The sequence below is a fragment of the Anolis carolinensis genome, chromosome 4, assembly GCF_035594765.1.
Source record: "Anolis carolinensis isolate JA03-04 chromosome 4, rAnoCar3.1.pri, whole genome shotgun sequence".
Taxonomy (NCBI): Eukaryota; Metazoa; Chordata; class Lepidosauria; order Squamata; family Dactyloidae; genus Anolis; species Anolis carolinensis.
In genome coordinates this window covers 16,720,964-16,738,509 of record NC_085844.1, presented here as the reverse complement: position 1 = coordinate 16,738,509, position 17,546 = coordinate 16,720,964, and the positions used below count along the sequence as shown (strand labels likewise).

The following is a 17,546-nucleotide window of genomic DNA, read 5'->3' as shown; positions in this document are numbered from 1 at the left end:
GATGAAGTGGTAATGTGTAAGTTCTGGTTAACTCAAGTCCTGTTTAAATTAGGTTCAAAGGATGAACTAAAGTGAAATCAAGTTACTGAGAGCACTGGGTGACAAATAACTTCACTGATGAAAGACAGATGGAAAAAGTACACCTATGGCTTTTATATGAAGTATATTTAAAGTTGCTCTTTAATATGGTTGGTGCAATGGAAAACGTCAGAGAACAAAGGAAAATAATATATCAAATTGTGTTGTATATATGGCATAGTAAAAAGTGAGGGAAGAAGACTTTCAATCTCAGCCTGTTTAACGTAGTTTTCTATTTTAAAAAGGCATTGTTTTACAAAGATATTCCAGCACCTTTGAGAGTAAGAGAAAAGTCTGCAACATAGGCTTTCATAGACTTGATAAAGCTTTCTCTCAGTTAATCTCAAAGGTGCTACAATATCTACATACTTATCCAGACTATTACAACAATGTCTTGAATTATTTTACAAAGTCAGTAATGTTCTGAATGAAAACAAAACCAATTAGACATTAGGAATTGATATACCAGTGAACCTTAACTCAAAATTCTTATTGACTTTCCCTTCCAGAAGAACAGTAATCACCTATATATATTCTGCAAAGACTGTTCACATTAAGAAAGTACACCAACAACACACTAAACATTTTCATAGCTCTTTTTCTTGTGGTGGAATGCAATGTAACCTGTTCACATACTAGTCTTTTATCTAAAGGTTTTCGGCAAACATTTATTTGCAGAACCAATTTAATCTTCCATCAGGCAGCTTTTCAGAAAAATGCATTAATGCCTCCTTTCAAAATATAAGCAGAAATAATGATAATGAAGATTTCATTGTAGTATGATAACCAAAAGAATGAAAAATTCATCACTGAAAACTTGAAGCAGGATTTTATTTAGTTTTCCATGAACAAATAAGAACAAAGTTATTAATTCTGCAGGCAAAGTTATATTTTACAGATTAAATGCTGCAACATGAAAAAACACAAGCACACAAGTTTCCCTCACAGAAAACAGTCCTGCCTACAGAATATTCCACAATTTCACTAACATGGCCTGGGAAAATGGTTACTCTAGGAATTGGCTAGGTCCATCACTTTTTTAAAAAAAGAACAGAAGGTTAAAATACCCCTTTCTTTGAAAACCTATACATTTAAACTATCAGTCTTGTTGAGCTCACAGGACCTTATGTCCTGGTAAGCAAATCTGGAGTTGTAGCCTCAGCTCCTTACATTTCCTTAAACTGATATCTCAGTGAGACATTTTTGAGCACTTCTGAAAACTCACTGTTGATATATTGCCGAAGGCTTTCATGGCTAGAATCACTGGAGTATTGCGTGGTTTCCGAGCTTTATGGCTGTATTCTAACGGCATTTTCTCATGGCATTTCACCTGTATCTGTGGCTGGCATCTTCAGAGGATCGGAAGGTGCCAACCAAAGATCTTCTGAAGATGCCAGCCACAGATGCAAGTGAAATGTCAGGAGAAAATGCTGCTAGAACATGGCCACACAGCCTGGAAGCCACACAATGCTTCACTGTTGATATTTAACTCCCTGGTAAAATTGTATGAATGCTCTCAGAGCTGCATAGAAAATGCATCAATAATTCAAATTCAAGAAAACTAATTAGAATGCCTGCTTCTATCAATCACTAAGCATACATAGAAGACTTGCCTAAAATTAGTCCACCTTCAGATGTCACTGTCTGAGTTACTTTCTTCAGCCGTTTGAGGTAGTCTTTTAATGCCAATGATCAGATCAATTCTGAGGAGTGTAGCTGCACAATGAAGGACAGAAACTATTAACTGGTACTTACAAGACACCGATTCCAGGTATTTTTGTTTTGGCAGAAGCTGCTGATCATTCCTGAGGGCACTGGTGACTTCAAGATACAGCTGAGGAAAAGCACTCCTTTTCTGTGTCCTACAGAGTGCTTTTGGAACAGTGAGCAATACATCAGCAACCAGAGTACAAAGAACAGATATGTCTGGCAATTGGCACTGCTTTGCATAGCAAGACAGATAATAATTTAATAGGATTTCAAAGATTCCACCTACCGGCATAACTGAACCTGCCTTTATGCAAAAGTTGGTATGTCTGTGAATATCAGTTTTATTATTCTCTTCACATTTAATTGAAACAGTATGACTAGACCGGATACAAATTTCCTCATTAAACTGTTGACCATGTACATTGCTTGAACTGTTCTTATCCTTTAGTCCAGGACAGACAAACTGGTCATCTTCCGAAATAGCATTCTCAGACGCTGTGTCCTCTTTTGGATATTTTTGCGATAATGCCAGTAAGTCATCTTCACTTTCAGAAAGCACTTTCATTTTAAACTCACAATGTTTTAATTCTCCGGTGTCGGCTTCATCACTATCACAATCAATTTGCATTTCAACAAAACGCTGCTGCACAGCTGGGTACTGTTGAAGATTATCCACAGCATTTGGAAAATTTTGACTCTGAGGTTTAGAATTACAACACTCAGCTAGATGGATGGTTGTAAACAGATGCTGTAGCATTTTGAATGCGCCATGAAAAGCACAAGCATGTTGCTCATTAAGTCCATGCACCGGTCCACAGAAAACCACACAACATGGCTGAAGGGCACAAGTTCTTGCAAAATTAATGTGAACAAATCTTTTGGTACCGATCTGTAATGGTTGGCAAAATGTTGCTATAGCCATTTCAGTGATTTCAGTGCAAATATTGTCTAGAGATGGCTGGAATGGTGAAATGTTGGTGATTTTGCATATAAGAGAGATTTCCTCTCTTGAAAGGCACTCAACAATACATATGCCACTATTTTTTGCACAGTAGTGAACGATTTCATGTTGTTTTATACCTGACAATAAGACTCCAATGTTATTGTCCTGCAAGTGCTTCATTAGAGCTTTTGTCCTTTTTGTAATCCAGAGTTCAGATGCCTCATATTGACTTTCACCACTTATGGCAACTTCTGTACCCAACTGAGAAAGAGAAGAATGGATAGGCTCTGTTATTATAAGGACCTTTTTGTCACCATCTGAAGGGCAGTAAACTGCAAAGTCTCTAAGAAGAACAAGTCCATCTAGGATCTGTGAATGTGAAACTGGAAGGCCTGTCACAGTAGTATGCAACTCAGGGAAGTATTTATCTACCAGAGGCAGTACTTCATTCCTGTCTTTTTCAGCTGTAGTTTTGAAGAAGAAATTATAGGCCAGTTGGCACATATATTTTTGCCTGTTGTATCCTACTTTCCCACAAAAATAGGCTTCTAGTACCAACTTCATTGTGGTCCTATTTAATTCTGTACCAGAAGCGGAAAACACAGTTTGGAAATGCTTTCCAAGTTTCTGGGTCACTAAGGGGTCCAGGATCTCCACTTGGAACACACTAAGAAACTGAGAAACTTGCTTCATCATGTAACCTTTTTCTTTATATTTATTCCTTCCTCGGTGAGTCTTGCAAAAGTAGGCATTGCTTCCTTTGTCAAGTTTTTCAATCTCTTGGAGTAAAGTTGAGAGTAAGACAATAAAGGTTTTTGCACCATCTCCAACCAAATTGCAGTGAGTGGAAAGGCAAGTGATCATCATTCTGTTAAAGACACAAAAAACCCCTCTAAATATTCAGTGACAAACCAGTACATTTTAAATATCGATTCCCTCAAATGTCCAGCAGAAAAGAACAGTAGACAATTCGATGTGATCAACTATAATTTAGGAGGAATACTTCCAGCAGCTGGGAGATTCAGGTCCCTATCGATGTCACACCGTTGTAACTTCTTCCCAGCTGCTGGCCATTATAAGGCACAGTTGGCTCTCTGCATCCACAAATTCAATATCCACAAATACTATACTGAACTCCATAGTTTCACATTGATGTGGCACTGGGGGCTGTGCGGTGAGGGTTGGAGTGTGGAGGGATGGGTGTGTTGTTTTTGTGATGTGTGCTAGGGAAAGCATTTAATTTCATTGTACAATGCAATAAAGTTATTCTATTCTATTCTACTCATGGATCCAGAAAAAAAAAACCCACTGTATATAATAGGACTTCAGCATCCACAGATTTGGGAATCCATAAGGATTTCTGGAACAAAACTTCAGCAGATATCAAGGGCCCAGTATAACATTATATAACAAAATTTTAAAAATTCTCTGTTCCCGGTTTGAAAGTGTTATTTCTTGTTTAATTGTGTAGTTCTTCCTTTGAAAGTAGTTATTATGTTCCAGAAACTTTGTTTTGGTTGCGACTCTATGAAAACAGTTTTTGCAGTTTAATAAACATTTCCCACGTTTTGATGATAGAACCAATTAGGAAATGGCATTTATAACCCAGGAACAAAAATCGTGTTACATAATGTTATGGGACTTGAGCATCCATAGATTTGGGAATTTATGTGCCTTTCTACTCAGCCGTATAACCCAGAATATCAAGGCAGATAATCCACAATAACTGCTTTGAACTGGGTTATCTGAGGGCCCTTCCAGACAGGATCTGATCCCAGGTTTTCTGTTTACCCCAGAAATATCTGGCAGGGCGGACTCATATAATCCAGTTTAAAGCAGAAAACTTGGGATCAGATCCTGGGATATAGGGCCTGTCTGGAAGGGCCCTGAGTCCACATTGCCATATAATCCAGTTCAATGTGGATTTATACAGCTGTGTGGAAGGGGCCTATAAGGATTCCTGGAACAAAATCCCAGCAGAGATCAAGGTCACACTATGGCCCCTTCTACACAGCTGTATAAAATCTACAGCTATATAAAATGCCTTGAACTGGAATATATGGCAATGTAGACTAAGATAACCCAGTTCAAAGCTGATAATGTGGATTTTCTGCTTCGATAACCTGAATTATCTGTCAGTGTAGAAGGGGCCTATAATTTAAAGTGCTGGTTATGATCTATAAATTCCTTTCAGCTTACTTTCAGCTTCGTCTGATCTTCCAGCTGCACCCCTTCCTAGATTTGGAGGACCTAAAGAGAGTAGTGCACGCACTGGTAACCTCAAGATTGGACTTCTCCAACATGTTCTACATTGGACTACCTTTGCACCAAGTTCAGAAACTCCAACTGGTTCAAAATATGGCAGTCAGATAAGGGAACATTCAGGAGTGAGCATACCACACCTATCCTAAACTGGAGCCTCTGGTCGCCTAGGGGATAAAAGCCTTGTGACTTGAAGGTTGGGTTGCTGACCTGAAGGCTGCCAGGTTCGAATCCCACCCAGGGAGAGTGCGGATGAGCTCCCTCTATCAGCTCCAGCTCCATGCGGGGACATGAGAGAAGCCTCCCACAAGGATGCTAAAATATCAAAACATCCGGGCGTCCCCTGGACAACGTCCTTGCAGACGGCCAATTCTCTCACTCCAAAAGCAACTCCAGTTGCTCCTGACACAGAAAAAAAAACCTATCCTAAAGTCACTCCACTGGCTACCAATTAGTTTCCAGGCATAGAACAAAGTGTTAGTTTTGGCCTTTAAAGCCCTACATGGTTTGGGACCAGATTACCTACAGGATTGGCTTCTTCCATACAATCCGCTCTGAACACTTCAGTCCTCTGTGGGTCAGTTACTCCAACTTGGCAAAACCCGACTGGCAACTGTCACCCAGAGGACCTTTCCATCAGCTCCAAGATTGTGGAACAACCTGCTGGAAGAACTCCAACAGCTAGATCAGCTGTTAGAATTTAAGACACAAGTTAAGACCTATCTCTTCCGGCAGGCCTACCCAGAGAGTTTTAATGATGAGTTTCAAACTTCAGTTTTATGTCTAATTCTTGTTTGTATGTTTCAATATGTATTGTAGGTAAATATGTTTTAATATGTGTGTTTTACAGAACATTTTAAATGATTATGTGTTTTGATTGCGTGTTTTAACAATGTTGTAACCCATCTCGAGCTGTGAGGAGAGGCGGGTAAGAAATTATTTATTTATTTATATCCTGCTTTATCTCTCCATATGGAGACTCAAAGCAGAGCAATATATAAAAATAAAACAGTATTATTATTATATATTATGTATTATCAGTAGTATAATTAATATATTACAATATTATTATTAATATTATATGTACTGTATATACAATATATTATATTCTTAGCATAGCACAATATTAGTATTATAAGTGTTGTCGAAGGCTGTCATGGCCAGAATCACTGATTTGCTGTGAATGTTGCAACTGACCACCTTGATTAGCATTTAATGGCCTTGCAGATTCAAAACTGTCTGCTTCCTGCCTGAGGGAATCCTTTGTTGTGAGGTGTTAGCTTCATGTCTGGATTATAGGTAAAAGGTAAAGGTTTCCCCTGACGTTAAGTCCAGTCGTGTCTGACTCAGGGGGTTGGTGCTCATCTCCATTTCTAAGCCGAAGAGCCAGCGTTGTCCGTAGACATCTCCAAGGTCATATGGCCGGCATGACTGCATGGAGCACCGTTACCTTCCTGCTGGAGCGGTACCTATTGATCTACTCACATTGGCATGTTTTTGAACTGCTAGGCTGGCAGAAGCTGGAGCTAACAGCGGGTGCTCACTCTGCTCCAGGGATTTGAACCTGGGACCTTTCGGTCTGTAAGTTCAGCAGCTCAGTGCTTTAACACACTTCGCCACTGGGGCTCCCAGTATATTATACATTTAGTATAATATAATATATTGTATTATATCATAAGGTGTAGTATATATGATATATACGATTATTATATTTATTTAAATGGTTCAGTTTCTAGCTGTTTGGCAGAACTTATCTCTCTGTATATGGCAACCTGGTCTCTGGGCTCGTCAGGGTGCATCTACACTGTAGAATTTATGCAGTTTGACACCACTTTAACTGCCATCATGGCCCAATAGTATGGAATTATGGGGGTCGTGCATTCTGGGTCAAAAGAAGGCTGATGCCTGAGTCAAGTACAGCTCCCAGAACTCCATAGCAACGAGCCATGGGAGGGAAAGCACTGTCAAAGGGCAATGTCAATTTGGCAATGCAGGCCTCACTGCTCTACCTGGCCGTTGGGGAGTCCAGGTTCAGGGCCCGCAGCACTCGCTCTCCGTCCCGCGAGAGGAGGATCTCTCCCGTCGGGCGGGTCAACAGGACTTGCCCTCCTTGGGGTCCCAAAGAGCCGCGGACGACGCTGGCGAGGGAAGAGGCCTCCTCGGCCAGGCGCCTCAGCTCCAGGCCGGTCACCGACGTCGCCATGGCAACAACGGCTGAGGGAGTGGACGGGTACCTTCCTTACTCGACAGCCTACGGAATAATATGGACGTCGCCCCGCCCTCTTCTTCTTCTCCACGCTGTGATTGGTTTCTGGAACTAAATCGACAGTCCATATTGGTTGAGAGGGGCAGGACCTCTCCATGGCAATGACTTCCCTCGGCTGGCAGATACCTTACTGACAGACGCGCCCCGCCCATCTATTCTTCTCAACTTTGTGATTGGTTCTTGGATCTACACATCGAACGTGATGATTGGCGGAAAGCACCGGGGTCCCGCCTCCTCCTTTTCTTTTCCATTTCTCCACAGTCCATTCCTTTTTAAAGGCTTTCTTCAGTTCAGTTACCTAGAAAGGAGTCCCATTGGAGCATTGCAGCACACCAAAATACCTGGGAGTTACTCTGGATCAGGCATGGGCAAACTTGGCTGTTAGGAATTGTGGGAATTGAAGTCCAAAACACCTGGAGGGCCCAAGTTTGCCATGTAGGGCTTTATGGAAAATAATATCATATGAAAGCTGCCTGGCACAACCTGGGGATCACAACCGGATACAGTGAAGACATCTGCCCTTGCGCTTTGCTACTTTGCTGCTGAATATGCATGTCCCATGTGAAATACATCTCACCACGTTAAAACAGTGGATGTGGCTTTTAATGAGACATGCAGCATTATTGCAGGATGTCTGCGCCCTATGCCGTTGGAGAAATTATACTGTTTAGCTGGTATTGTACCACTGGATATTCGCCGGGAAGTAGCAGCCAGCAATGAAAGGACCAAGCTAGTGACATCTCTGGCCTATCATCTGTTCGGATATCAGCTAGCAAGCCAATGTCTTAAATCAAGAAACAGCTTCCTAAGATCCACAGAGATACTCGCAGGAACACCTCAGCAAGCGAGAGTCCAAAAGTGGCAGGCTAAAACCCAGAACCTCAATCAGTGACTGATACCAGATGAGAAACTACCCCTTGGGCGTACAGAAGACTGGGCGACTTGGAAGACGCTGAACAGACTGCGCTCTGGGATCACAAGATGCAGAGCTAATCTTACGAAATGAGGATATGAAGTGGATTCCACGACATGTGAGTGTGGAGAAGAGCGAACTACAGACCACTTGCTACAATGTGGCTTGAGCCCTGCCACATGCACAATTGAAGGCCTTCTTACAGCGACACCAGTGGCACTCCAAGTGGCCAGCTACTGGTCAAAGGAAATTTATTGTAATGCCAAGTTTTTAACTTTGTGGTTTTTAATACATTATAACTGTATTCTCAATTTGCTTCTGACACGATAAATAAATAGTATGAGTGATAATGAGGCTTCCTCCCCAGTGCCAACGGCCGCTGAGGATTATATATACACATACTATACACATACACACACACACATATACACGTACTGTATTATATATGTTTTATTATAATGGATACATATACATGATGAATACATTATACTATCATATCATTATAATACAAATATATAAATATTAACAAACACATGTATATGCTTTATTACAATAGACACATTTATATAAATATGTAATATAATATGTATTATAGTATTATACAATATTGTACTAATATATTATTACAATACAAATATATTAATATTAACATTAACATATATATATATATATATATTATAATATGTAGCGTAATATTATGTTTTAATACAATATTATACTATTATATTATTGAAGGGGCAAGGATGTAAAAGATGTAAAAAATTACTCCTCAAAAGCAAAAGGCCCCTTTTCTGTGAAGAGGGCAAGGAAAAACACCACAAAAAGTTGGATCTTCAAACTGCAAAAGAACTATTTATTGCGTGGCCATAGCAATGTGACAAATACATGCATACATGCAATCAAAGGATTTGTCCGAATTTCCAAAATGGTTGCAAGGGTTTTATCACCTTCACAGAAATTAGCAAGCATACCCTTATTGCCTTACAAAGATCATTTACCCCATTTGTCTAATGTTGTCTATGTCACAAGCATCCTAATCATCATGCAATCCCATTGTAACAACATGTGATTCTTTAGACAATGGTGCTTTCATGTTACTGACCCTGACTTGTTGCAAGTATACGCTCGAAATCATATGGGAACCAGTTCTGACTTGATGTATTATTATTTGAAAGTAACTTCTTTTCTCTGGAACAACTCTTCCCAAACATCAGCATTTTCTCTCAAGTGCAGGCCTTCCTCAAACTTAGGTCAATCAAAACATATGGGACTTATAGTTATTACAAGTATCTTTGAAAATTCTTTTTAAACCCACGTCTCAATATTATATTACAATATAATAAAAAGGTTAAAAAGGTTTTCCCCTGACGTTAAGTCCAGTCTTGACCGACTCTGGGGGTTGGTGCTCATCTCCATTTCTAAGCCGAATGACCGGCATGACTGCATGGAGCGCCGTTACCTTCCTGCTTGAGCGGTACCTATTGATCTACTCACATTTGCATGTTTTCAAACTGCTAGGTTGGCAGGAGCTGGGGCTAACAGCGGGCGCTCATTCCGCTCTTGGGATTTGAACCTGGGTCTGCAAGTTCAGCAGCTCAGCGCTTTAACACACTGCGCCACCACCAGGGGCCCTACAATATAATACAATTATATTAATATTACCTTTTTATATCGGTATTATGTACATACAGAAAATCTATATGTATATATGTGTGTTTATATATATATATATATATATATATATATATACATACATATGTACAATATAATGTGTAGCATAATATTATACAATATTATATCATTATAATATAATACAAGTATATTAATATTATATTTTGGTATATATGTATACATGAATATGAAATAATATATATTATAATATATTATCATTATTAATTGTATCCCAGATACAAGATATTGGGGAACCTCTCCTTTTCAATGACCTGCCAGGTGTTTTTGGACTTTATTTCCCAGAATCTCTGATCATTGGCTAAAGCAGCTGAAGATTCTGGGAGTTGAAGTCTTTAAATAAACTCCCGTATAGGATCAAACGTATTGCTTTTACTGCGCATGCGCTTCTGAAGCCGTTACTAGCGCCCGTCCGTCACCATGGCAACAAAGAGAGCCGTTGCCCACCTGAAGTCAAATTAAAAAAAAAAAAGAACGGGGATCTCGCGCGCCTTACGTCACATCGCACTAGGCTCCCGCGGGACCCGAAACCCCGCCTCCCCCTTCCTCCCATTGGCCCGAGCGCCATAAGACCATCTCAGCTTAGCGGCTCGGATTGGCCGGGAAGGGCTGGGTCTGGAAGCGCGTGGCGCCGGCGCCAGGGAGGGAGGGATTGGAGGAGAGAGAGCGTCTCATTTGCATAGGCCCCACCCATTTCCCTGAGGCCCCGCCTCCCGTGCTTATCTCAGAGCCAGAGCATCCTACATCCCAAAGCGCACCTTTCTTTCGCCTCAGAGCCTGAAGCAGCTTGTTGGTTGGTTCTGAAGGTTAAGAAAGTGGCCGAGAAGGAACAAAAAGCGCTGATTGTTTTCCTTCTTGAGAGAAACAGAAGCTGAAGGAACTCCATTGAGACAAGAAACACATACAAAATACAACCTATTCAGCTTTCCCTGTCAGAAGAAAGAAGGCCTAAGACAAACAACCCTTCAATCTCCATGTATGTATGAGTATATAACTTATGATATAGTACAATATATTATATAATACTAATAGTATAATATAATGGTAGTGAATTATATAAATTGTGATATAATATATAGTAAAATATAGTTATATAAAATAATAATTGTATATTATATACTACATGTAATATTAGTACTAATATTGCATTATAGTGGTATAGTAATATATAATACTATTGTGCTATGCTATTAATATGTTGTATATACATATAATATTGGTAATATTATAATGTAATATAATATAATATTAATAATGATATAATATATGATACTAATATTGTAATATAGTAATACTCATATTAAATGGAATTTTTACTACTACTACTTATAATATATTGTATTATTATTGTCTAGTTGTATATTATAAGTTGTAATATTTTTTATTGTGAGCTGCTTTGAGTCTCCGTATGGAGAGATAAAGCCAGGATATAAATAAATAAATGTATTTTTATTTGTAATATGTAATATATAATACTGAACCTGTGCTTTCCTCTTTTCCTCCTCCTTTTGTGTTATGTCTTTTAAGGGAAGCAGGAAAGGTCCTTTCAAAACTATACAGTAATAGACTCAATTAATTCGAACTTAAGCAACTGGCAACAAAATGGAAGAAATAACACATTAAATGAAAATTAATATAAAACCAGAAAGATGTTTTTATGGTAAAACCATGTTACATTGGCTTTGTCTTACAATGTTTTTAATTTTTCTATTTTAATATTAGCAAGCCATTACAAGAGTTTATGGTATAGGGCAGGCATAGGCAAACTTCAGCCCTCCGGTTGTTTTGGACTTCAACTCCTACAATTCCTAACAGCCGGTCATTGGGATCTACCAATATTTTGATTCACTATTCAGTTTGGAAATAACCCACAGGATATTTATTTATTATTGGTTTATTTGATTTTGACAGTTGGCCCTGTGGATTCTGTATCAACAGATTTCATCATCTGCAGTTTGGAAATATTACTAATGTGAAAATATGACTAATATTTAAAAGGTAATGCTTAAAAATAGTCCCAAAAGCAAACTTTGATGTTGCCAATTAAGAACCACCATTGTATGTAATGTGACAAGCATTCATAGATGGATTCATAGACTGAGATTGTGGAACCAAATCCCAGTTTTATACTAAGGGCATTTTTGTTAGACATGTAGGTTGCTCTGAGAACTTTTCCAGCTAAAGGAGGGAGAATATATATATATATATATATATAGATAGATAGATAGAGAGAGAGAGAGAGAGAGAGAGAGAGAGAGAGATGGTTTAAACAAATAAGTAAATATTGAATCAAGAGCCTTATGTTACAAAATTGTTGTTCTTGTTTTGCTGGGTCTGATTGTCTAATCAAGCGTTTTGTTTTGTGTAAAGCCCAACCAGATGCCTCTGGAAAAGCAGGGAATGTTCACAATGGTTCTCTCTCTTTTAGTAACTTACTTTTTTTTTAAAGTAAAGGGAGCTTCTGAAACAATTATAAGGAGTAGTAAAATTTAATGCCATGATTGAAAGATACACTGCTACTGTCATGAGTGGATTTTGACATTTTACCCTCTTAAACATATACACTTCACTCTCTTAAACAGGTCTCTTAAACACATGTCACTCTCTTAAACATATATATTTATTTTTCCTCCAGGTGGCCCTTTTGTTGCTCCATGAAAGATTAAGAGTCCCCAAACATGCGTGCTGACAGAAATCAACAGACTGGTGTACAAACAAATGGTGCCATTTCCAGGGATACATGGTGACCTCGACATGCAGATCCACATGATTTCCCTGAGGATAAAACTGCTTTTTATGACCAAAGTTTTGTTCTGATAATCTTTCAGGTTTGGCAGGTGCTTTGACTCTGTGCTGCACTTGCTATCTCTCTTCACCTCATGTGTGAAACGAACTTCCTTAGAATTGCTTAAATCTTTTTGTCAAGCTTGCATGTGTGTGAAGCTTAGTGCTCAGGGGGCATCTATTTACAATAAAACTTGTAAAAGAAGAGGCAGCACAACACACGCTTCAAAATGTGGACTTTTTTGGGCATTGCATCTTTCATCTACGTCTATAAGAAATGTGGAGATTTGCTGAGTTATGCCAACAAGGAGGTGCTGATCTCCATGGCAGTGTTCTTCTCTCTGAGTTTGCTCCTCTCCCATCGATATCGGACATGGGGCCTCAAGCAGCAGAAGCATGTGCAAGCGCACCATGGAGCACTGTCTGGATTCTTCGCCACCATGCCGCTCATTGGCTTTTTCTGGACTAAGTCCCACAATGGATCTTCAGAGGTGCCACAGCCTAAATCCAGAAAGGTAGGCTTATCCTTGGTAAATGTGTTTCCTTTCTATTCAGAAATTAGTCATTTTGCTTCCTTCAGAGAGATTTGATTTTAATATTTATGACTTTTTAATGATGAAAAATATTCTAAATTTGAAACCACACCTTTGTTTGCTCAAAGGTGTCTGATGAGTTTTGGAAATCCTGTTCAAAGCGACACTTCTCAAATAGGTAGGTAGGTAGAGAGAGAGGACCAAATGTGTAATGTTATTTGGTGAAATTCAAAACCGCTTTTCAGATGTAAATTGAATAAACTCAAAACTGTGTAGGCTGCTAACAAAGCCCTGAAATTATATATTTCACAGCTTTATTGTGTCTTGCATTTTTCCCGTTGGTGTATATCTATTTGGGAAAGCTTCTGCTGTGTGTAGGGCTATCTTTTCCCCACACTTTATCTTCAGAATGACAGTCTCTATCCTATCTGTGAGTTGGCCAAGCTAAGAATGAGTGACGGAGCTGAGATTGCCTGGGGAATACCTACCATATATGTGATCCTGACATTTCAAATTCCTCACATCCTTACATGCTAGGAGAAGAAAATTAGAGGCTCTCTTTGACATCCTTCATATGTAGGGAAAAAGCAGCTGCTCATAGATAACAATCATGTTCTTCCCTTACCTTGTTGCATAAGAATATAAAGTGATACATCCTGTACATCCGGGATGGGAACATTAAGGGCCTGTATGTTTGAATTTCCCTATTTTTTCAGGTAATAATTGCCTGTAAGACACCTAGGCCGCCAGTCAGCACTCTTGAAAATTCTGAAGTGGCGGTTTTGCCCGTAGCCATTTTTAATGTCCCAGAGGCTTAAGAGTATTAAGATTTTTAAAAAATTTTTTTGCTCTTCAGCAATATAACTACCATTATCATTGCACAGTTTATAAAATCAGTAAAATACATTTTATCACTTGTGGTACTGTTATATCTCATTAAAACTAACCCCCCTCCTTTACTAAAAAGCACAAACAGAAAACAAAAGAATATTAAAATTGACTTCTACTTCCCTAAGAGACATATGAAAATATTGTTATCATTTTGAAAAACTACTTATTTTAAATGGCTTCTCTGTGCTGCTTTCTAGTTCATTACAAGATTTGCTAGCATTTTACATATTTTTTACATGTGAAATAAATGGTTCACATTTTTTTAAAAATTATCTATTGGCTACTCTTTGATCAAACTTCCAGACACCTTGATGGGTGGGGAACATCGAACCACATTTCTGTGTGATTTTTGGTTCAACATAATTTTCTATGGTTGAGAAATGTTTATTCCCTCCCCCCCCCCCCCCAATTCATTGCAGCTACATATCCCCATTATACATCTTTGCTTGGAAATAAATCCTCTTGTATCCAATGGGTCTTATTTGTTAGGTTGAAGTCCTGTATAGCATAAGAATCCAGCATTTTGGACTCCATTGTTGCTTCTAGTCACCACCTCTCTTGAATGCACTGCTGAACTGTGATAGCTTCCTTCACTTCCATCCAATTGCTAGTGGAGAGCGGGGAGGGTGGGAGAAGAATTGGCCTATGTTCCATCAGCAGATGTGGATCGAGGAGATTTCCCACAAATATCTGCTGATGTCACTATGCTATCTGAAGGTCCCAGTAGCTGATGTCATTAACATGTGTCTGACTATAACTAAAAATAAGAATTAAAATACAGTACTCACATTGACCATAAATAAGTCAAACACAGGTTTTGTATTGATTTTTTTTTACTAAAGTTTCTAGACATGTACCGTATTTACTTGAGTCAAATGCACATCTTTTTTGGCTAAAACATTGCCAAAATTAGGGTGTGCATTGCTATTGAGGATTATGGTAATCTAAGTGCCAAGGAAAGGGGGAAAGTTGCTACAGGAGCACGATGAGACTTGCAGCTATGGGGAAGAGAAAAGGAGAAGACCTGGGGAAGGAATCTATTTGCTTTTAAAACATTTTCTGCTTCCCTACCCCATGGTTAGATGCTGTTGCTGCTCAGTCGTATAGTCGTTTTCGACTCTTCGTGACCTCATGGATTGGTTCACGCCAGAGCTCTCTGTCGGCCGTTGCCGCCCCCAGTTCCTTCAAGGTCAACCCAGTCACTTCAAGGATACCGTCCATCCATCTTGCCCTTGGTCCACCTCTCTTCCTTTTTCCTTCTATTTTCCCCAGCATCGTGATCTTTTGCGCTTTCTTCTTTCACTTTGGTGATAAGGCTCCTCAGCTCTTCCTCACTTTCAGCCATCAGAGTGGTATCATCTGCATACCTAAGATTGTTAATGTTTCTTCCAGCAATTTTAATTCCGGCCTTGGAAACGTCAAGCCCTAAGATGCTACTGAATAATAATAATAATAATAATAATAATAATTTGTATTTATACCCCACCACCATATCCCTGAAGGGACTCTGGGTGACTCACAAAAGGACTCAAGAGTACCACACAGAAAATAAACAATACATAAGCATAAAAACATTAACATGCCTGTTTCCCCTGAGAATAGAATCATAGAGTTGGAAGAGACCTCCCGGGCCATCCAGTCCAACGCCCTGTCAAGAAGCAGGAAAATCACATTCAAAGCACCCTGACAGATGGCCATCCAGCCTCTGCTTAAAAGCTCCAAGAAGGAGCCTCCACCACAGTCTGGGGCAAAGGGTTCCACTGCTGAACAGCTCTCACAGTTAGGAAGTTCCTCCTAATGTTCAGTTGGAATCTCCTTTCCTATCGTTCGAAGCCATTGTTATGCATCCTAGTCTCCAGGACATCAGGAAACAAGCTTGCTCCCTCCTCCCTATGACTTCTTCTCACATATTTATACATGGTTATCATGTCTCCTCTCAGCCTTCTCTTTTGCAGGCTAAACATGCCCCCTCCCCCAGCTCTTTAAGCTGCTCCTCATAGGGTTCTCCAGACCCTTGGTTATTTTAGTCGCCCTCCTCTGGACACTTTCCATGTTGTCAACATCTCCTTAAACTTCGGTGCCCCACTGGACTCAGTATTCAAGGTGTGGTCTGACCAAGTCAGAAAAGGTAGTCAGGCATAAATAAGTTTCTCCCCAAATATGTACGTCAATGTGTCTGTCCCTTGATGTATTTCAAATGGATGAAAGCTGTGTTGTATAATATGTAAATTAGAATTGTAATTTTTTTCATAACTTCAGGTTGACTTAAGTTTTTGTTCCAATATTTCTATATATCAGCAGTGGGCACGTGGTGATTCATTGACAAGATCTGGGTCATTCAATGTTACCATGCCTTCATTGGCATGACCCACAGAAAACACAGGCATTTTAAATGGAACAGTTAAGAAATATCGTCAGCTAGTTTTCAGATAACAATACAATCACCAAGTTGAATGGGACCCCAGCTGCAATCCAATGCAATATCCTGCCCTGCAGGGGTCAGTTGTGGAGAGTTAGCTATTTAACTTCTGTTCAGACCAGCAGTTCCCAGACTTTGTCCTCAGCTCCCGGAAGCCCTCACCAGTCACAAATTCTGAAAGCTGAAGTCCAAAATACCTGGAGGACCCAAACTTGGTTACCATTGGTTTAGATTAGTGATTCTAATAGCCTGGTCTTCCAGCTGTTTTGGACTTCAGTTCCCAGAAGCTGAAGACTTTCTCAGGGTGCCTACACTGCCAAAGGGATGACTTGGGAGATGGTGAAGTAGCCCGGCCTAGGCGGGGAGGAGGGAGGGGAAGAGAGAGAGAAGAGAAGCAGAAGTTGTTTCCTGACTCTTTCCCCTGAAATGTACCGCAACCTACACCAACTGGTCTCCCTTTCAAACACTGATTAGCACTGACACTGGGGCTTGTAGTTTAGTGATAATGGGAAAAGCCCCTTCCTAAACTACAAGCCCCATAATCCTGTAGAAGGCAACTGCAGGATTAAAAGCGGGCACAGACTCTAAATCCTATTTTTTGGGGTGATAGCCTTTGGAGTAAATCGGGAGTTTTTCATGAGATTTGCTTGTGTTTCCCATTCACAGCTCTAAGTAAATTTGGGGGACTAAAATCTAGGACCCCAGTGTAGCCCTCCTATTGTGCATCAATGCTGCAAAATTAATGCAGTTTGACACCACTTTTAATTGCCGTAGCTCAATACTATGTAATCCTGGGAGTTGTAGTTTGATAAGGTATAGCACTCTTGCAGAGATGGCTAAAGTAACTTGTAACTACCTGTAAACTATTGCCCCCATGAATTCATACTGCATTCATTCCAGTGCAGATTCACCCAAGAACTTTGAAATCACCTGCAATGCACCTATACTGTAAGAATTTTTGCTCTTTGATAACACTGAGAATACCATTTTTCGGTGTATGGTATCCTGGTTTTGTAGCTTGAGGAGGCACACACTCTTTTTGGCAGAGAAGGTGAAAG

General features: G+C 39.7%; 2 protein-coding genes across 3 annotated transcripts in view; one reads left to right on the top strand and one right to left on the bottom strand.

Moving 5' to 3' along the window:
• Window positions 1-888: 888 nt before the first annotated feature.
• On the bottom strand, window positions 889-7,372 carry bbs10 (Bardet-Biedl syndrome 10). Its single transcript, XM_003219405.4, has 2 exons — window positions 7,003-7,372; window positions 889-3,599 (listed from the first exon to the last, which is right to left on the bottom strand). Exons 1-2 carry the CDS (start codon window positions 7,194-7,196, stop codon window positions 1,709-1,711), a joined length of 2,085 nt encoding a protein of 694 aa, XP_003219453.2. The 5' UTR covers window positions 7,197-7,372; the 3' UTR covers window positions 889-1,708.
• Window positions 7,373-10,572: 3,200 nt separating this feature from the next.
• Window positions 10,573-17,546, top strand: part of sqle (squalene epoxidase) — a 32,484-nt gene continuing 25,510 nt past the window's right edge. The window contains exons 1-2 of one of the 2 annotated variants that reach the window (XM_003219397.4): window positions 10,573-10,837; window positions 12,497-13,160. In XM_003219397.4, coding sequence (XP_003219445.1) covers window positions 12,876-13,160 — 285 coding nt within the window. In that variant the 5' untranslated portion in view covers window positions 10,573-10,837; window positions 12,497-12,875. Of the gene's footprint in view, window positions 10,838-11,785; window positions 11,860-12,496; window positions 13,161-17,546 lie in introns of those variants that run through there. The other variant, XM_008108217.3, reaches the window with a different exon arrangement.